The sequence below is a fragment of the Phyllopteryx taeniolatus genome, chromosome 7, assembly GCF_024500385.1.
Source record: "Phyllopteryx taeniolatus isolate TA_2022b chromosome 7, UOR_Ptae_1.2, whole genome shotgun sequence".
Lineage (NCBI taxonomy): Eukaryota > Metazoa > Chordata > Actinopteri > Syngnathiformes > Syngnathidae > Phyllopteryx > Phyllopteryx taeniolatus.
This window is the reverse complement of record NC_084508.1, coordinates 14,285,875-14,308,112: the sequence shown is the minus strand read 5'-3', so window position 1 is coordinate 14,308,112 and position 22,238 is coordinate 14,285,875. Positions and strand designations below refer to the sequence as shown.

The following is a 22,238-nucleotide window of genomic DNA, read 5'->3' as shown; positions in this document are numbered from 1 at the left end:
GATACTGACTACATTACATTGTAGCAAAGTGTAATTTTTCACTGTTGTCCCATGAAAAGATAGCTAGAGGTGCTGTATACCATTTGTATGTCTCTGTACCACCACTATAGGCACCCTACACTCCTTAACTCCTAAACTGTTGTCTATTTATTATGTGTACCCAAGGAAACGCATCTTTAAAGCACACCCACTGGACACCACATTAGGTACACCTGCACCATCATCATGACACCAGCGGATGAGATCCACTCAAAACAGAACTATAATCCTTGCCGCAGTTGTTTATTTTACAGTAATGACTCACTCGGCTTTAAGTCTTCAAAGTAAGAAATATCTATAGATATATATATACTTTTACAAAAACTACATGATTATAATTGGTGTCTTACAATTACACTCACAAAGAATAGCTGTGCATTATTAGAATCCAGTCATATGGAAAGATATAATATAACAATAATCTAGACAAACATAAGTCTATCCTGCATACACTCAGTGGACACTTCATTATGGGCCCTTGTTTACTCTATAGGGTTCACCATAACATTCAAGTAATTCATATCTAAACTTTCAGAGATGTATTTATAAACAATATATTTATTATTATTGGGATTTACAGAGGTAGGCTAGCGGCACACTGCACACTGAGAGTGTTTGTAATATTTTGTGTGTACCCGATGTTATCGCTAGTACGTATTGGTTTTAAATGCAGAATGAATATTGATCTAAAATCAAGTAAACATTGAAATATCCATTGCATAACTCCGTTTGTTTTTAAAAAGTGTGGCCCTCTTCTGGTCTGTGAAGGCACTGTCACACTATATATATATATATATATATATATATATATATACACACACACACACACACAACTTTTGTGGGGAACTCAATTAAAAATTTCAATCTAATCCAAGCAGGAAAAAATTAAACATATATTTAAAGTGTTGCTTGTTGGTCTGTTGCAAGCAATAAATAATAAAAGCACATTTAGACCAATAGCAGTATCCATACAACTAGTGCAAGAGGAAAGTATTATAGTGACATATGATCAATTATAATACACCCAGTGTGTATTGTGCATGAAAAAAAAAAAAAACATCTGTTAATATACATTGTATGTATGCATGGCATTACGGTTGCATCTCAGTAAATTAGAATTTAGTGGAAAACCTAATTTAATTCATCCATCCATCCATTCTCTGAGCCGCTTCTCCTCACTAGGGCCGCGGGAGTGCTGGAGCATATCCCAGCTATCATCGGGCAGAAGGCGGGGTACACCCCGAACTGGTTGCCAGCCAATCGCAGGGCACATACAAACAAACAACCATTCGCACTCACATTCACACCGACAGCCAATTCAGAGTCTTCAATTAACCTACCATGCATGTTTTGGGGATGTGGGAGGAAACCGGAGTGCCCGGAGAAATCCCACGCAGGCACGGGGAGAACATGCAAACTCCACACAGGCGGGGCCGGGAATTGAACCCCGGTCATCAGAACCGTGTGGCAGATGCTCTAACCAGTCGTCCACCGTTCAGTAGTTCAATTTAAAAAACTCATTATATAGATTCTCTACACCAACAGTAAAATATTTAGCAATTTCATATTTTTCAATAATTTGGATGATTAATAGTTAAAGCTATCGGTAATCTCAAATTAGAATATTAGAAAGAACAAAATTATTTTTAATCAAATTTGTGCATTAGGAAGGAATTGGCCTTCTGAAATGAATCTGTTTAATGAATCTGTGTAGTAAATGAATTTCACTTTTTGAATTGAACTACTGAAATCAATTAAGTTTTCCACGATATTCTGATTTATTAAGTTTAGGAGTGTCTCCAAATCCAAACATAATTCAATAAATAATATGCATGTTAAGAAATGTTTGGCAATGTGTGTTTGTTGTTATACTGGAGTGGCTCCAACGACCGGAGACAAATTCCTTGTATGTCTTGTAACTTACTTTGCCAGTAAAGCTGACTCTGATCAGTTTGACAGTCCGACTGCAACATATAACTCCATAACTCCCGCCTAAGTATTTTCAGGATGATTTATTCCAAGGAGGAACAAAAATCTTAAAAGCATTTTTTTTCTTCAATCCGACAGAAAACTAAAAAATGCTAGGAAAAAAAACAACATGATGATATGAGTCACCAGAGAAGATGAATTTCCACGCAGAAGGGCAAATAAAACAGATCATATGCAGATAAACAGCCCCGCTTATGTACTCTGTATTTAACATACAGCGGCAGCCCAACAAACTAGCCTCCTCCCTTGAGTGTTTTATTTAGATGAGAATCTGAGATTTATGACTGCGCTCACTGTTTTATGGAAATCCCTGCACATTTAATGTCTGCTCCTTATTACCAAGTCAGGTGGAACTCGGTGGGTGTGATGTGATAGCAGCCAACATTACATCAAATGTTCATTGTTCACTGTTGATGTCGCCACCTCTGGGATTTGTTGAACAAATTAACTAATTGAGTCGCCAATATTCAATATCAGTACAAACGCAACACATATTTACCAGGAAGCTGTATAATGCAATTGCTTCCGTTTCAGATGAGCGTTAAATTTCAATGCCATCAAAAGGATTTATTCTGACCTGAGAACAGCATACAATGTGACACTGTCAGGATTTTGGGTCCATTCATTCATCACGATACCTTGACCTCATAAGCATCAACACGAGTAGTTATCAGTTTGCATCAAGGAAGACCAGAATGAAACCCTTTTGGAAGAAAAAAAAAATCCAATCCTTAATATCAAAGAAACCGAGCACTCTGAGAAGCAAAGGAAATTTGCGATAAGGTTCCCTCAATTTATTTTTCATTCATTTTTTAAAATTCTGTATGTTTCCTTAATTCTACTTATTCTTTGCTGTTGCTGTATTCCTTTTTGTCAGTCGTTCACAGGGTACATACAGTATAGACACACCACCACCATTCACACTATCACTGAATAGAAACTGAACACTGCCTGCAGAGAAGTCAGGCGAGTAAACCACTACACCATCAATAGGCTTCATGATATTTTTGTTGGAAGTCATATAGCTTAAACTTGAAATTTTTGAAACTAAACTGGACTATGATGTAGCAACATGATTGTTCAAAGAAAGTGAATATGTTCCCAAAAAGTCCCAAAACCACGTATTCTAGAAAATGTCATGTTGCAGTGCGCGCCGCAATCTACAAAAAAAAAACTACGGTATTTGGAAGTAGTTTAGATCAAGCTTAGCATTACAGTAAAATACTTTATAATACTCATTCAAAAACCTTTTTCAAAGTAACTCAGTACATGATCAGCTTCATGACCAAAATGGATTCATGAGAGGTTATTTAAATGTTGAACAGAGCGTCACAAAGTTCAGAATTCGACAGGGAATTTTAAAATTATGTTACATGAGACTTCAGTTTCGTGCGCATCAAGTGATTAATTATGTTTTACTCTGGATTTCCACACAGCAGCATTTCTACTATTTCTATTTCCATTTTCCAATGAAGAAATTAGTCAACCAGCATCTCTGATCAGATTATTTTCGAGGTTCGACTGAGTTAAAATGTATCTCTAAATTATTTTGCACCACTTATCGTCTACTCTACAATCCAAAAATGCAATCTTATTGAGTCCACAGTGGAATAAATACAGTTTCCCACCATATAACATACTGTATAAAGCAGATCTACCAAAATGTAGCGCAAAGCACAGGTTGCCTAGTAACAGTGCCTCCCCAATGCTTAATTTGCATTAAAAAAGATAATTGATGCCACTGGAATTGATATGCTATCATGTGTACACACACATGAATATACATACAAACGTGGTAGATTACTTGGAAGTTGTTCTTTTTATTTTTCTTTATTTTTATTTTTTTGGGTGACTGAGTGCACAAAACAAGGACGTGGGCCCGGGTTTGACAACAATAAACCAAGCTAACATCTGTCCTCGTTTCAGTTTGCCAAGAAACATCATTGGCCCTTCGGTTATAGATGTAGTTACGTCGAGGGAATAAAGAAATGTGTCATTGGGTGTGAAATGTTTGCCAAACTGACTATTTGCCTCAAATGAGCTGCTGGGGATGTGCGGAGCAGGACAGCTGCACAAGCTTATTAGAAAACACGTAACCTTCCCAACAATTGACGGGATGAACATTTGACAAGCTGAACGAGACAACAGCGAGGCGGACGATATAAACGAAGTGCGTGTGTACGCATGTGTGTGTGAGTGTGTGTTATTTTTGTCCTCGGTTGCCTTTGTGAGTGTGCTCGGAGCTCTGACTGGCGTGTCCTCTACGCTTGATTGATTCTGAAATATAGACAAGGTGTCGCATGTGTGAAAGCTACCAATTTATAAGCCTTCATCTTCAAACTTCAAGACATCTGCCCACACCGTCAATATGAGAGCTGAATTCGGCACTAAGAATGGTGAAGCTCCGCTAAAGGCCAACTGTCAAATCCTCTGCAGTCTCTGTTTTCTTATTACCGCCGCCAAGCATAAAAGCAAGAGGTATCGTTTTCCCCCTTGATAGTTGGTTAGTTCGTGTGTTTGAGAGGAATCAACAAAAACTACACTTCTGATTCCCATGCATCTTTGTGGATAGGTGGCACATATATTGTGCAAAGCAGGAAACCATTAAAGGGGAGTTTGTAGTATTAAAACAGCTAGCATGATTTGATTGTAGCCTCACTTCACTAATCCCTCCACCCCTCGCTCGAGTCTTTCACCACAGTCATGCCGCTCACTAACGTGCACAAGACTGTTTCTCAAATTCACAGAGAACGTATATCCAGCTTCAACAAAATAGTAGCGTTAGCAATACTAAGCTATCCTTAGCACTGTAACCAAGGTGACGTTAGCCACGGCTGCTATGTTGGTAGCATGGACTATTCGTAATGGGGTGGGAGTATAACACTAAATGTTACCAGTTTGAAGTTTTATTGAGGGGAATTTACAGTACAATCAATAAAAAATCAAAAAGAGGTGATAAACATGCCTGTCGAGGAGAAATATTGCTTATTCTTTGTCGCGTCTGAATTCTGTCAGCTGGCTGCAGTCCCTCCACCTCTAAAAGGAAACTTCTATGTTCACCCTTATTTTGTCTCCTTCCTTCTTTTGTTGCTTCTTCGCTCTGTTTGCTAGTCATTTGCCCAGTTGTTGGTAAATGAGAGATTGAAAGAGATTTATTTATTTTATTATTTTTTTTTTTTTCTGAGGTGGATATTCCACCATAGTTTTAGCAAAGCTCCTGAAGGCCAAGGTAACAGGTCATTGCGAGACTACATGGGGGTGGGTGGCCGAACCAAATAATTGACACCTATTAAGTCACGCCTTCTGTCTCTGATTGTTTTTTTTTTTTTTGTTTCCTGCAAATCAAATTAAAGGTAGAAGAGGGGGCCAGAGAGGGCGGATTGTTCCACAGATAATTTTATGTATCACTGTCAGTTCATACTGACGGTTTTAACAAATATATTGAAAGCTGATTTTTTGTTTTTTTTAAATTGCAAACTCCTCCATTTTTGTTGTACATTGTAATCAAAATTTTGCACGACTATATCAGTTTGTGGAACTGCTTGTTGCAAAGAATAATCTATTATAATTCCATTTTGGTGAGGAGCTGTTTGTGTTTGTTTACATTTAAAAAAAAATTAAAAAATCACATGGATGTTGCTCCATCACAAAGTTGGCATAGTCCCGTGTAGACACATTAAGCGCACATTAAAGTTGACTGCAAATTCAGGTTACTGTGTTGAGTTGACAGCACCTCAGATCTTTTCCAGGTATTCCCTTTGTGGGAGTTTTTTGCGTTTTTCATAACCTCCCTTGAGTCTTGGCAGAGTGCCTCCATATCCATCCATTTTCTATAGCGCTTTTCTCTGTTCCAGCTGAGTTTTGCCAAGAGGACACTGGACTATTCACCAGTGAATTAGAAGAAGAAAAAAAAACGTTTTCATCCCTTCACACCTATGGACAATTAAATCTTAAACTAACCTAATGTGTGTTTGAAATTAGGGGCAGAGTCGGATGTACAATTTACACGTGAAACATTTTCAACTGTGCTTTACCAGGAATCTTTTGTGAAGTCTATGTTCTGGGTTTTTAGTTTTGTGTCTATATTCTCTCTGCTTTGGTCTGTAAAAAACAAAGATAATAGTGAATATTGTCTTTGTTTTTATTCTTTAAGACACTTTGGAAGTTCTCATCTCATGACCTTGAGCTTGCTCAAATTTGGTGTGAGTGTGTGTGACTTTGGTTTATTGTTTGTGTGTGTGTTTGTGTATCTGTAATCACTGAATTGTAAAATCACGTATGAGCGCCTTATCATCTGGGGGGGGGGGGAGTGTGTATTTTTTTTTTTCTTGCCCTCATCCCACATAGTGATAATTCTGTTTGTGAGCGACAGCACTGTACCACGTCTAGAGATGGGCAGGGGAGAAGGCACCATTTAGATAAAACAAATTGCCAGTTGCCAAACAGAAGCAGCCACTGCTTAGATTAAGCCTGGGGGACTGTGTGTGTTTTCCTCAAGCTTTCTTTTTTTGTATTTTGACATTTGTGTGTGTGACTGTGGTATTAAAAGCTGGTACACCTCTTGTGTTCTTCAAGAGGGCCTTACGGGCAACCACTTTCCATATGAAGTCGAAGAGCATTTTCCCATGGCCTATAACTATAATGCCATGACAAGCCGTAGTAATTAAAATCAATAGCCAGGACTTTTTCTGTCTTCGGCAAGGTCACACAGCGCCCTGTTGAGAGGAAGAAGTGGAAAATGAAAGAAATTGCTCGAATAAGCTAAATGTGTAAAGAGATGAATTGTGATCAGATGTCAATGAACATGCCCTGTGGAGGAGTCTGGCCAGCTTTTAGTAGTTTTTGAAGTGTGTTGACCTTGCAAGGTACCAGGATTATTGAGACAACGGGTATGGTGTAGGAGGACAAATACATTCTGCTCCAGACTGATTAGAAAACTGGTGGAACATCTGCCTCTCAGTCAAATGTTCTTCTTCAAATCTCGGCTCGGGCCTGTCAGTGTGGAGTTTGCACATTTTTTTCTGTTTCTGTAAATTTTCGCTAGGTACTCTAGATAATGGGTGGATAAATTATTCCCAAACTGAAATGACCGGTGTGAACTGAACTAAAGACAGTGGCAGTTGCTGGGGATGTGGTTTGGATGCCGATATAGCGATACACACAGCGTACATATTTGACACGCCCAGGTGCTACCAAGCCACGCTAAGCCACGTAGTTACAATTTGAAAAATATCAATTACTTACAGTTAATTATGACATAACTACACCTGGTAACATTAAGGTTTTTTTTTTTTTTTCCTACGGTTGTTTGTTCATTAAACCTGCGACCCACTGCATTTGTTTTCTGCAGATAGTCACATGCAAATCCATCCTCCTCTCGATGTTCTTTCTCTGCCCGATCCCTTCCTTTTTCGAGGGAACAGTTCAGGATTTTAGTTTGTTTATGTGCAGTACTGTCAAACGTTATAAAGTGTTCCAAAATAACTGATGCTTACTATCCCATTGGGGTACCAGGTGCAGGAGTGGAGCATGGTACAGGCAAGTGAGGAGATAGACACACTGCAGTCTGTTGATTGCTCAACAGAAAATTGCCCCTGCCTTTGACAAACGGAAAGGATTAGATGAACAAGCTGGGGCAACCTGAACTGAACTCTAAAGGTAGCTTTTATCTGTCGCCTATTCTGATCATTATGTGCTTGAACAAACACATCAAACTGTCTTTCGTCCCCCGCCTCCTTCCTCTGGGGTGAGTCAGACAAAGAAGTTCAGAGAGTTAGTGCTGAGCAGTCTGTCCTGTTTGTTGATTGTCAGGCCCCGTTCCCATCACAAACCCGATACCATCTTCATCTCATCTTGTGCCAGAAATGCTCGCTCACTACAGGCGGCCCTGCCATCCCACAGCCGCTACATACGCAGCTAACCCGCCATCAATTCCCGCATATCAACCCCGAATCTTCCATCTCCCCACTCTCTTATCTTCTCATACCACCTTTCTTCCTGATCCAAACACCCCAAACCCTTCAATCAGTCAACTTCCTCCTTCTTTATCCTCTTCTCTCCCAGCGTCTGCAAGACTTTTTGTGGCGGAACTGTTTTCCCAATGCGTGGACTTTTTACCGTCACAACCCTCAGAAAGTGACAGCGCTGCAGATATTCAGAGGAAAGGCGTAAAAATCACAAGGTGGGAAGGGATGCACAGGCAGTCACGTGTGTGTCTGCTACACCCTTCACGCTGTGTCTCAGTGGTGTGAGGGGAAAACAGAGAGACAGGAAGACAACGTCAGACGGATGAAGGGTGTGAACAGAAAACATGTCGCGTAAGCAGAGAAGTTGTGTGCACTGCAGCCATACCAGCCCAGACCCCATCGATTCTGCATGAGGTGCAAAGAGCAGTCCGCTTTATTTAGCCCACGGCCTACAAGCGACACAGCGTGCGTCTCACGGGCCAGTGAAGGTGTCACGATGAAGGAAAGCACAATTCAATTAAAACAAAATACAATATCAATACAATAATATTAGCACATCTGCCTCACAGTTCTGAGATTCAGGGTTTGAATCTCTGCTCCAGCCTTCCTGTTTGGAGTTTGCATGTTCTCCATGTGGTGGCGTGGGTTCTACTCTGGGGACTCTGGCTTCCTCCCACATGCCTAAGACATGCAGGTTAGGTTCATTGGAGATATTGAGTATATCTATAGGTGTTAATTGTTATTTTTCTATTTTTGCTCTGCAATTAGTTGGCAACCTCATCCAAAGTAAGCTGGGATGTTCCAGATCACCTGCGACCTTAAGGCCCATCATACACCAAGCGACACAGTCAAACTGAACAGAAGTATATACACATACATTCACTGTATATATTGTACTGCTATGACTTAGCAGCAGCTGGCTAAATGTTGCTTCATATGCGCAAACAACATAATTTTTGTTGTGAAAACTCACCCACTTTGGCGACAGACTCTCTCTCTCTCTTTAGACACAGGTACAATATGAAATTCTAAATATTGTTAAGTATGATTGTAAAGCAATATATTAATTATATATATTGTATTGGGACAGCTCGGCGGCGGCCAGCTGCATGTCCTTCATACTTGGAAACTGCGATTCAAATTTCAAATCACAGCAAAACTCATGGCCGACAGTCAGCCACCCATGAAAAGTATCTGCAGAACCCTACACACTGTGCAACAGCTTAGTCACGTTCAGCCGTGTCACTCTGTACGCAAAAGCCTAATGGGGAAAAGCGTGATTAAAAAAAACATGAATGGATAGATGTTGTAATATTAAAGTGGTTAACTTATTTTTCTGCTTGTCTAACTAAAATGTTACTTAAAAAGTGTCTGTACAATGGTGTCATGATTAAGTCCAGGATTATTTCAATTTCTAGCATTTCCTGTGGGAACATTGTTTCAAAAATCCAAGGAATGGTAGGTCAACCAGTGTCCGGAAACCTAGACTAGCAATTTTCTGCTCTATTACTTGTCAGCCATTCACGACCAAGCAATTGATAAAAGTCGAGTTATTCTTCTGCTGCATGTGTATTTGAACAAATTCAGTCACACAAATGATAACATGATCAACTGATAAACATGGCTGTCTTTGAATGTCATCGCATGTGCAGATGATGTTGCTACATGGTTTGTATTGACTGTTGATGTTGAATAAAATACGGATGTTTTCAACAATCAATTGCTTTCAACGTATCATCTCACCAAACACAACAACATTCATACTTGACATCTTTATTATGTATTTTTTGGTAGATATTACAGCTACTTAAGTCATGTTTCAAACTTTATTTGTAGACCTCCATTTCATTTTGCACATTTGCCCTTCTCTTTTGCAGGCAAAGACTTCCAGCCAAAAATGTGTACTACTACCGCTGCCCGGACCACCGGCGCAACTATGTAATGTCGTTTGCCTTCTGCTTTGACCGAGAGGACGACGTGTACCAGTTCGCCTACTGCTACCCTTACACCTACTCCAGACTGCAGCACTACCTCGCCAGCCTGGAGCGCAGGAACCTTCCCTACCTGCGGAGGGAGCAGCTGGGACTCAGTGTGGTGAGTTCAGGGGTGGGGGAACTAAAGTGTTTGTGGTGTTTATCGCATGGTAGAGCTGCAGCAGGGAGGTCATTGTCTGGGTGGAGTGTGTGTGTGTTTGGGTGGAGTATGTGTATGCGCTGGGAATAAAGAGAGCCAGATTGGTAGTTTGGGCGCACTTGGTGGTCATAACGTCAGCTTCTCATGGTATCATTACCAATGTTGCTCGCTAAGATATAAAGTCCCTAGTTGTCTGTTATGTGTGCGTATGCAGCTCGATGTGTCATGCACAGAGCTCTCACCTCTGCAGTAGCAGCTAGTGTATCATGTGCGTCGCCTCCAGTCTCGTTTGCTCTTATCAAATAATTGTAGGAGAAAAACTCATTAGAAATGCTTGAGAGATTACGACTTTTGCTTGTGTCCTGCTAACATTTGTCATGGAAGGCTTGCCTTCACAGGGGGGGACTATGAAAGTACCCCCATTTGTAAGGTGCACCTGACCATAAAATGGAGATAAGGCTATGGAAATTTAGAAATCATAACATGGAAATGGTTAATGATGGTGTTATAGTTCACAACTATTTGCCACAGAGACCTGAAATATGCAGCCATGTAAACTCTGCTATTTTTTATGGTGATTTTGAAGCTGGGTAGTGAGTGGTAGAGAGGAATTTGGACACTTACAGATCACAACATTAGTTTTACAGTATAGAGTGTCAGACCTTCACATTCTAATGACATGCTAATTAAAATATCTGCCTTTACCAAGGTAAAAATGCTCAGTGTTGTTAAATACTGTCAGAGAGGTATTAATTTAATGTGTATTACTGTGGCTGTAGTTTACAGTAGTGTAAAACAGTACTGCATCATACTACTAATATGTTGCTTATTTTGCATTATGGTTTGGTTATGAGAGTGTGAAAATCAACCACAATAATACAAAGTTTGGTATATAAAGCTAGTGTTGTGTTATGTTGCAGTTGCACCATATGTTTTTTTTTAATGTTTTAAAGACCCTTCACTCAATAATGGTTAGTAAGAAAATGTATGGCATGACGGCTTCCTGTGCATTTTTATCAACCACACATTACATTTACCTTCTTTGTCTTTTCATCAGCATTCAACCTCCACATAGAAACAGAAAACTAAAGTTATTAGCACAATTTAATGATCTTGTTGAATCATATGTTCAGATTGTATTCCACATTATTTTTTTATATTTTTATATTTAACCTTTATTTATCCATGGTAGACAATTGAGAACAGATTCTTAGTTACAATCCCGACCAGTCAGCAGAAAGCATAATAAAAAAAGCAAAATAAAGACAAATACATAGACAACAAACAATAATATTGGAATGAATGAGGTGAGTCTTATTTTTTGTTGAAGAATGTTCCAGTCATTCGGGAAAAAAATTGAAAAGAAGCTTGATCAAAAATAGTGTGGACTTTGGGAATGAAGAGGTTAATAAAACTGCTGGAATGGAGAGTGCGGGTGGTGGTATGCATGGTGAGCAGAGAGTGAAGAGCGGGTATGGTCTTGCCAATGAGTGTTTGATAGGTAGATACAGACCAATGAATTAGAGCTCATCATAGTTGAAGATTTAGTGTTCAGGCATACCATTATCAATATCCATCCATCTATTTTCTGTACCATTTTATCCTCATAAGGGAACATATAAACAAACAACAAGTCTTCAGTCAACCTACCATGCATGTTTTTGGGATGTGGGAGGAAACCTGAGTGCCCAGAGAAAACCCACGCAGGCGCGGGGAGAACATGCAAACTCCACACAGGCGGGGCCGGGATTTGAACCCCGGTCCTCAGAACTGCGAGGCAGCTGTGCTAACCAGTCTCTCACCCTGCCACCCATTAGCATCCATCCATCCATTTTCTGAGCCGCTTCTCCTCACTAGGGTCGCGGGCGTGCTGGAGCCTATCCCAGCTGTCATCGGGCAGGAGGCGGGGTACACCCTGAACTGGTTGCCAGCCAATCGCAGGGCACATAGAAACTAACAACCATTCGCACTCACAGTCAGGCCTACGGGCAATTTTAGAGTCTCCAATTAATGCATGTTTTTGGGATGTGGGAGGAAACCGGAGTGCCCGGAGAAAACCCACGCAGGCACGGGGAGAACATGCAAACTCCACACAGGCGGGGCCGGGGATTGAACCCCGCTCCTCAGAACTGTGAGGCTGACGCTCTAACCAGTCGCCCACCGTGCCGCCCCCATTATCATTATATAATAAAAAAAAAACACATCAGTTTTTGTCAAGTTACCTCAAAAATATTAAAAAATCATTGGCTGTTGTGCCACTGATTACAGAGCATACATTTTTGTGCGAAAACTTACTAAATTGTTGCATGAAGGCGCTCTCCGTATTTGTGTTTTATGTTAAAGTCGCATCGTCGGTCTGAGTGAGACAGAGGGTGAGAGAGGAAGGACAGACACGCTTGGTTTGGCTCAGTATTAGTATTCATAGTCATAGAGAGCTTTTATGGCCGTATTTTTCTCTTTATGTTCTCCGGGCCTGCGTGGCAGACAGCCCAGCCCGGCCCCCTCATATCTCTTTCTGTCTGCTCTATCTCCCTTTTACCCCCCACCTCCACCTTCACCTCCACCACCAGCACCCCTCCCATCTTATTCCTGGCCCCCTCTCTCTCACTATCTCATGCACATATGCAACTCCAAACACTCACACGGGTCAGAGGGGAGCGGATGAGAAGGGATGAGGGGAGCTTTCTAGTCGCATCAAACTTTTAAAAAAAGATGGATCATTCGTCGTTTTTTATTTTTCAAAGGCTGACTCATTTGCAGGGACGCGTTCACCTTCTGATGGCTGCACTTATCTCGCAAGGATGCAAATTTGTGCTGGCATTTTCCTTGCCTGTTGACTAATTTGTTTCCTGTAATGTACTCCTATGAAGCAAATCTGCTCAGAAAGGGTTCGTACCTGCTGCTCTCTATCCATTCGATAAAGCAGGTACTTTTATATTGTCAAACTGAATAATGTGTTTTGTAACGTGAAGCGAGACAGACCGAAATGACTTTGGTGAGGTTGTTAATTGAGAGATTGAGAAAAGGTTTGGGATGAATCCAAAGGGCAAACCAGCAGCATTTGAATACAATTTTCAAGTCAGTCTCTCAATTATTGATTCTCCTTCACTTTCACCTAAATTTTTCTTTCCAATTGAGACAACAAATGCCATTCCAATAACAACAGAATACGAGAGTTCAGTAACTGTGTATGAATTTGCCCAGTCCATCCATACATCCATTTTCTACCGCTTATCCGAGGTCAGGTCGCGGGAGCAGTAGCTTTAGCAGGGATGCCCAGACTTCCCTCTCCCAAGCCACTTCATCCAGCTCTTCCAGGGGGATTCCGAGGCGTTCCCAGGCCAGTCGAAGGATGGGTCGTCCCCAGGGTCTCCTCCCAGTGGGACGAGCTCAGGGAGGCGTCCGGGAAGCATCTGAATCAGATGCCCCAGCCACCTCATCTGGCTCCTCTCGATGTGAAGGAGCAGCGGCTCTACTCTGAGATCCTCCCGGATGACTGAGCTTCTCACCCTATCTCTAAGGGACGACCCACAGTTCATGACCATAGGTGAGAGTAAGAACGTAGATCGACCGGTAAATCGAGAGCTTCGCCTTTTGGCTTAGCTCCTTCTTTACCACAACGGATAGATACAAAGTCCGCATCACTGCAGGAGGTGCATCGATCCGCCTGTCAAGCTCCCGTTCCATTCTTCGCTCACTCGTGAACAAGACCCTAAGATACTTGAACTCCTCCACTTGGAGCAGGATCTCATCCCCGACCTGGAGAGGGCACGCCACACTTTTCCGACTGAGGACCATGGTCTCAGATTTGGAGGTGCTGATTCTCATCCCAGCCGCTTCACACCCAGCTGCGAACTGCTCCAGTGAGAGTTGGAGGTCACGGCTTGATGAAGCCAACAGAACCACATCATCTGCAAAAAGCAGAAATGCAATACTGAGGCCACCAAACCGGACCCCCTCGCCTCGGCTGCGCCTAGAAATTCTGTCCATAAAAGTTATGAACAGAATCGGTGACAAAGGGCAGCCTTGGCGGAATCCAACCCTCACCGGAAACGAGTCCGACTTACTGCCGGATATGCGGACCAAACTCTGACTCCGGTCGTACAGGTACCGAATAGCCCGTATCACGGGGTTCGGTACTCCATACTCCCGAAGCACCCCCCACAGGATACCCCGAGAGACACGATCGAACGCCTTCTCCAAGTCCACAAAACACAGACTTGTTCGGCGACTGGTTGGGCGAACTCCCATGCACCCTCGAGGTCCCTGCCAAGGGTGTAGAGCTGGTCCACTGTTCCACGGCCAGGACGAAAACCACACTGCTCCTCATGAATCTGAGATTCGACTTCCCAACGGACCTTCTTCTCCAGCACCCCTGAATAGACCTTACCAGGGAGGCTGAGGAGTATGATCTCCCTATAGTTGGAACACACCCTCCGGTCCCCCTTCTTAAAAAGGGGCACCACCGCCCCAGTCTGCCAATCCAGAGGCACTGTCCCCGTTGTCCATGCAATGTTGCAGAGGCGTGTTAACCAGGACAACCCTACAACATCCAGAGCATTAAGGAACTCCAGGCGAATCTCATCCACCCCCGGGGCCTTGCCACCGAGGAGCATTTTAACCACCTCGGTGACCTCAACCCCAGAGATAGGAGAGCCCGCCTCAGAGAACCCAGACTCTGCTCCCTCATGGGAAGGCGTGTCGGTGGAATTGAGGAGGTCTTCGAAGTATTCTCCCCACCGGCTCACAACGTCCCAAGTCGAGGTCAGCAGCGCCCCATCCCCACTATTCACAGTGTTGATGGTGTTACTGCTTCCCCCTCCTGAGATGCTGGATGGTGGACCAGACCAGGCTTTCCTTGAAGCCATCCAGAAGTCTTTCTCAATGGCCTCACCGAACTCCTCCCATGCCCGAGTTTTTGCTTCAGCGACCACCAAAGCTGCATTCGGCTTGGCCATCCGGTACCCATCAGCTGCCTCAGGAATCCCACAGGCCAAAAAGGCCCGATAGGACTCCTTCTTTAGCTTGACGGCATCCCTCACCGTTGGTGTCCACCAACAGGTTCGGGGATTGCCGGCACGACAGGCATCAACCACCTTACGGCCACAGCTCCGGTCGGCCGCCTCAGCAATGGAGGCGCGGAACATGGTCCACTCGGACTCGATGTCACCCGCCGGAACATGAGCAAAGTTCTGTCGGAGGTGGGAGTTGAAACTCCTTCTGACAGGGGATTCCTCCAGACGTTCCCAACAGACCCTTACAATACGTTTGGGCCTGCCACGTCAGACCGGCATCTTTCCCCACCATCGGAGCCAACCTACCACCAGGTGGTGATCAGTTGACAACTCCCCCCCTCTCTTCCCCCGAATGTCCAAAACATGTGGCGCAAGTCCGATGACACGACCACAAAGTTGATCATCTAACTGCGACCTAGGGTGTCCTGGTGCCAAGTGCACGTGTGGACACCCTTATGCTTGAACATGGTGTTCGTTATGGACAATCCGTGATGAGCACAGAAGTCCAATAACAGAACACCGCTCGGGTTCGGGTTGCCCCACGTGAGCATTGAAGTCCCCCAGCAGAACGATGGAGTTCCCAGCGGGAGCGCTCTCCAGCACCCCCTCCAAGGACTCATCCACCACGATAAGGTGACGGCTCAAGGAGGGGATTTGCCCAGTCTTATATGAAATTTTCCTTGCATGAACCGAGCACCACAAATGATGATTAATAGTAGTGTTGAAGCTTTATAACTCAGTAAAGCCTGAATGTCCATATACAGACATAAAACAACATCTTCCCAAACCCCGCTGTCAAATTCAGATTGCGAAATTCAGCATGAACATTCCAATGAGTTGTTCTTCTGAAACTTTTGTTGATGGAAATGTTTAATTGTTGTCGCATGAATGAACTCCATGGTCCACTTCATGGTGCCATATTTTACCAAACTTGCTTTTTCTAATATTTGGGATATTATATTGGCTCTGTGGTGCCTCAGTAAACATGTGAAATATGAATTAAAGTCATCCACGCGTTCCTGATTTCCGGACGTTTTTCTGCCGAGAGGCCTGAAATCAGGTATTTCAAATTTCTCGAGCTTGTCTACATCATTCGCGAAGATCTCTGCCTACCTCCCAAGCCAGCGCTGTCAACATAACAAAGACATGTGCTTATGAAATTGACACTTTAACACTAAATTCATGTTAGATATTCACTCTATGGAGGTCTAAATAGCCCAAATATTGGATCTTTAAGTCATTTTTAGCAGTTTCATGTCACAATAGTCAATCAGTGATTATAAATTTAAAGTGTTAAAAAATATTATTATAGTTATAGTTAGTATATTAACTGTCTTGAATGCTTCCACTCTCTGAGAAGTGTCTTATAACTCCATCTCTTCTTCACTCCATTGTCGTCTCAGGATTGAGAGTCCATTTACTGTTTTGAAAAAAAATGGGTAAAAATAGTCAGTTTACATTCGTTGCATAAGAAAGCATGGTAGCCACGAAGGTAAGTTTGATACAGTAGTTTCCCGCCTATTACACTGTCTATTCCGCTCATCTTTTTCTTTAATTGCATAACTCATGACTCTTAGACATTTTGAAACAGAGTTTGGGAAGATGACGTAACCACAGCGTTTGTTAAGTATTAAGCCTTTGTTTCTTGTCAGGGGCTCAGCGCAAATGCAAACTTTAATGGGTGGTGTTGACATGTCTATAACATTCTAATCAATGACAGCGTAGTGAATTAGTTTTTGTTTTTTTTTGCAAATTAAATTAGCAATTGAACATGATTATGAGGAAATGAGGAGATGCAAGGATTCCGCCTGACAGCAACAATATGAACCTCTTGTATGTAAGTGTACAGTGACTTTCAGAACACCCTAAATCAATTGAAGCGAATGCACTACCTGGCTGCAGCCAACTGGTAATTAAGCTAGTTTGCTGTCTAAAAAAGTCCAACATGATGTCCTGTATGGGATGTTGACCTACATCCATGTAGACCTCTTCAATGGCACAACTCCAAACAGCATTAATCTGATGCAAGGCTGTAAATTGTGTCTAATCACACTTTGTAGCAATTAAGGCAAAATGGAGTGCACTATTTAGCTGCAACCAGCAGAGGTGCTGTTGAGTCTAGTAGTTTGCTATCTAAAGAGGGAGACAGTCCCATGCCTTTAAAAATACAATTAAATGAAATATGTAGTCAAATGCCCATTTTCCTCACTACGGATCAGTAATAGTTTTGTGAGCACTACATGCTGTCATCCAATACACTGCCAGTCTGTTGTAACTGTAACTGGTGGGGTGTTGAAACACACACCAACTTGCACACACCAGACATAAAGATAAAACATTGAAGCAGGTTCATATACTCACAGGGGAAAACGCTATTTTTTTCCTTTTCCTTTGCTGGGTTCATATTCCTTTGGTCCCCATCTTTCTGATCGTTCTCTTTTGTAGAGCACCCTGACAATATCTGAGTCACCCTCTTTTTTCCCCCCCTGGGGCGATGACTTCCACAGAGACACACATTGGACCTGTTCAAATACTAACAAAAATCACTAAAAGGATGCCTATGTTTTATTCCAAGTATTTCCTTATCTCAGGATGGGAACTGAAAGCACCTTTTTTGGCCACCTTGCCAGTAGACTTTCTTTTTATTGTCTCCTATAAAGTGTGTGTGTTGCACAAAGCAAGTTTTTTTTTAAATTCCTCTGCTGGCCCGATGAAAAGGGCAGGGCTGTGATGCTATTGCTCACCTCTGACACAGTGCAGACCAGATGGAAAGGAGGTCAGGGTGGGAGAGGTCCACCCACGCTCTCTAGGTTGTGTGAGCTGTAGTCTGCATGCAACTTGAACATCACCCCTTCTTTAAAGCCACACGAGGTAAAACATACATGGATGCCATATTCCCTGATCTGTTTTACTTGGGGTCGCTGACGGCGTAGCCGTTCCCTCTCTTGAGTGACTTCAGTCCTCACTCGGTGATGTGTGTGAATGTGTTTCTGACTATGGGCTTGATTTGCTGTGGGTTAGCACATACTAAAAAGGTCGATCTACTAACTGACAATTGCGTCTGCCAAACACACTACAATGCTCTGCAGTTCAAATAGTATATGCAAATAGATGAATTTAGCAAGCGCAATGGGATTTTTCAGACCAAAGACAAATTGCGATGCTGACTTTGTAACTGAAAGGCAGGTGCAAACCGGCACACACAGTATTTTGTTTTCGCTTGTGTAAACATTTTTGCAATTCCAGAAACAAACATTATTGCAATACATTGTTTATTCCGCAATGACATTTTGGAGCTTCTCAATGATCACAGGATTGACCTAGAGCCAGTCACAAGAAGGAGTCCTGCCATTTCACCTATGACAAAACACCTTTCAACTCCACATTTCTGTGCATCTGAGTCATTTCAGCACAGAATGGCAATTGGTGTTGGCGTCTCCCAGAGCAGTTTTTTCAGGTGTGCTGTCCCAAGTTTTAAACAGGATGGGCACATGCACTCAGGATGAGTTAGAGGGATGGTTTGCAGTTTTCAAGTTACTAGCAAGATTTTTACAAAGAAATGCATTTTACAAACTTTCACAATAAACAAGCCAATTTTAGCCATGGCTAGTGGTTTGATGTATTTTTTTAAAAATGTACAATCAATTAAAAATCTAAATAAACTTACCTGTCCAGCAGAATCGTTAAGAATTCTGTGTTGGTCCTAAAGTGCAGTGTGACTATGTGATGATTCTCAACCCCCCAATGCCGGTTCATATTTTTGCGGTACGCATTCAAAGCCCATGTTTACCCGTACACTTGTTTATTTCCCAGTGCTGTCCAATTCCTTCTTTTTAACTTCTGTTGCTAACCGGAAATAAATACTGTAATCCGGCCATGAAACAAATTGCGCAAGCCTGCATCATGCTCGCGAGGTTTCGGCGTGTGCGTGTGCATGTCAATGGTTGAACACTTCTCGATCATGCCTTCTGCTACAACAGTCTCTGATGGGCTTTTCTTGTCGTGCTGGGCCCAGTTGTAAAATTATTATTAAAAGTAAATTAGAGGCATAAAATGTCACCAGAGAGGGATGAATTTTCAAAAGATCATTTTCATAAAATTATACAATCAGGTCATATAGACAGTTTTAACATATGACAAAAAGTGTTTTCTATTAAAACTGAAAACATTACATTTAAATCAAACAAAACAGTGTTTTAATGTGGTTGCTGGCTTCCCCAAATTATTGGAGTGATCCATTTAGTAATCTATGTTTGCCTCTTCCACTAACACTTCCAATTCCATCACTTCAAACTTCATTTTGTGCTTGCATGCTCTCCCAAATGTTCTACGGTGAAAACCAACAGAGCTACTTAAAATGCAAAATAAATTTAAATACTGGGGTCTCCACCACTTTTACAGCTGTTGCCAACAGCATGCGCGATGTGTTAGAGTGAGTGATTTTTTTGTTGTTGTTCTCAAGTCAAAGCAAAAAAAAATAAATAAATCATGAAAAACTCAGAAGCTGGGTCACTAGTATCTCAAGGCACCACTGTACTTTACCACTACTAGAGGCTAAATAAGGTTAGAACAATGGTAATGCTATCAGCCTGGAATTTTATTATGGTTGATCTGGAAACCGAACCTTCAACTAAGTGTACACCTGCACATAGTTTGTTGAAAGTCCAACAGCAACAGTATAGATATCTGATGCCTGTGTATTAATACTGTACTGTGAAAGATAACCATGCACAGTATACAATATCATGATGTTTGATATTGTGTCCCACCCCTACTCTTGTCATGTGAACAAACGGTCAACACCACACATCATTTTTATCTATTTAAACGGACTCCCGTAAACGGCTGCTCAGGGTCAGTGTCAGCCTCAGTGACTTATCATCATTTAAACACTCGTGATTGAATTTAATTCCTAATCCTGTCCGCTATCGGTGTAGAGGTAGCATGTCTGCGTGTGTGCCCACTGGGGGTGGATTCTCAAGAAGAGACTTTTTGTTTTTGTTGTGCATGTGTGTGTGTGTGTGTGTCTGTGTGTGTGTGTGTGTGGGCACTGCGGCCATGTCTGCCTGGATGCCTCTCTCGCCCCTTATCTCTGTGTTTGTACACCATGTGCCAAGATCCAATCAATAGCCACTCCAGCCGTGGAGAGAAGAGAAGGTCAGCAGCCACATTGGAGGTGAGCGGACAGAGAATGGAGACATGCACACAAAAAGCGCTACAAGCATGCTAGGCATTTTCTCCCAGACATGACGAGGCGAGATGAGACCTTACAAGCATGGTTTGGCTTAATGACACATCCTTTCTTTTGTGCTTCCCCAGTGAATTGAAATATTGGGGCAAAATGCTTCTCTTAGAATTAGGTTAGCACAGGGGTGAGAAAGCTAAAAATGTTGTAATAGAGTCCACTAAGCATTTACATTATCAAGAGTTCCGTAATATTGTTGCATTCATTTACCCATTTTTTGCCTGAAATTGATTAATTAAAATGCAGTCAATTATTTTTTTCATACATTTTTTTATTCATGTATCTATTTGAATAATTGGTAAATTAAAATATTCTAGAAAATACAATATTCTAGAAAATGAAAGAAAATGAAATACAGAAAAGGCAGATCTCTGCGCTGCTAACACCAAGTTAACTTCTGGTGCAACATTAAATCTTAAAGATAACGGGTGGTTTAAAATGTTTTTGTCCATTTGTTAGGTAGAGCGGCACGTGGGCGATTGGTTAGCATATCTGCCTTACAGTTCTGAGGACCTGGGTTCCAATCCGCCCTCGCCTGTGTGGAATTTTGTCCGGGTACTCTGGTTTCCTCCCAGATCTCAAAAACATGCATGGTAGGTCAATTGAAAACTCTAAATTGCCCGTAGCTGTCAATGTGAGTGCGAACGGTTGTTTGCTTCTATGTGCCCTGCGATTGGCTGGCGACCAGTTCAGGGTGTTCCCCGACTCTCGGCCAAAGTTAGCTGGTATAGGCTCCAGCTCGCCCGCGACCCTATTGAGGATAAGCGGTACGGAAAATAGATGGATGCATGGATAAACACTTTTTCATATAAATTTTTAAAATCCATATTTTAGTCACTAAGTTTTATAAACTCATTCACTGGCATGGTCGTTTATGTTCGTCTACTGGAATCCAACCGTTGATATTTTTCGAGTACGTTTTTCAACGAGTAGGTGTGGAAGAGGCTCTCGCCCCGCTTGTCTGTGAAATCAAGGCTTATAAACCACCGTAATGACTGACAGATCCCTGTAGATGGCGGCATTCCATCCCTTTGTATTTGAGATCAACACGGCTTTGGAGTTGAAAATAAAGATTAGGCGGTGAAATGCCAACTCGTTTGAAGTCGGACAAGTATAGGTACCTCACAGTCGAAAAGAGCATGTGTATGTATGGTATAAACACAGTAGGTGTCGCAGTAGGTGGTAGAAAGTACATTTTGCGATCATAAGAAATGATAAACACAGTTCATGAAGTGAATGAGGACCGCCATGTAAAAAAGGCACTGATGTTCAACTCAAGCCATGTGGCAAGTCAGTGTTGCTCACACCGTGTTTTTTTTTTTTACTTCTACTACTACTACTTCTACTTTGTATATTTGTAAACAAATTAGTATTGTTTTTGCCATCAAAAGCCCGTTCTCAGTCTTGTTTTTGTTATTTTACAGTTTGAGGTAACATTTATAATATATATAAAATATTATCATCAAAGTCACTTCTGCTTGATGTTTCTTTTCACAAAATCTTGTTTTTGCCGCTTTTTGGTTAGAAACAGGTGTTTTTGGTGAAACTAACCCATGTTGCACTGCTAATTATTAAAGAATGGCAAACGGTAGAAATAAACTTTTTTTCCCCTGATTAAATAATATGGGCCGGCACAATGGACGACTGGTTAGCACATCTGCCTCACAGTTCTGGGGATTGGGGTTAAAATCCCGGCCCCGCCTGTGTGGAGTTTGCATGTTTTCCCCGTGCTGGATGGGTTTTCTCCGGGCACTCCGGTTTCCTCCCACATCCCAAAAACATGCGTTGTAGGTTGATTGAAGACTCAAAATTGCCCGTATGTGTGAATGTGAGTGCAAGTGGTTGTTTGTT

General features: G+C 42.1%; 1 protein-coding gene across 2 annotated transcripts in view; it reads left to right on the top strand.

Annotated features, from left to right (window-relative positions):
- agbl4 (AGBL carboxypeptidase 4) overlaps positions 1 to 22,238 on the top strand; it is a 364,986-nt gene that overhangs the window by 189,754 nt on the left and 152,994 nt on the right. For both annotated transcript variants that reach the window (XM_061778955.1, XM_061778956.1), the window contains exon 5: positions 9,872 to 10,088. In XM_061778955.1, coding sequence (XP_061634939.1) covers positions 9,872 to 10,088 — 217 coding nt within the window. The remainder of the gene's footprint in view (positions 1 to 9,871; positions 10,089 to 22,238) is intronic.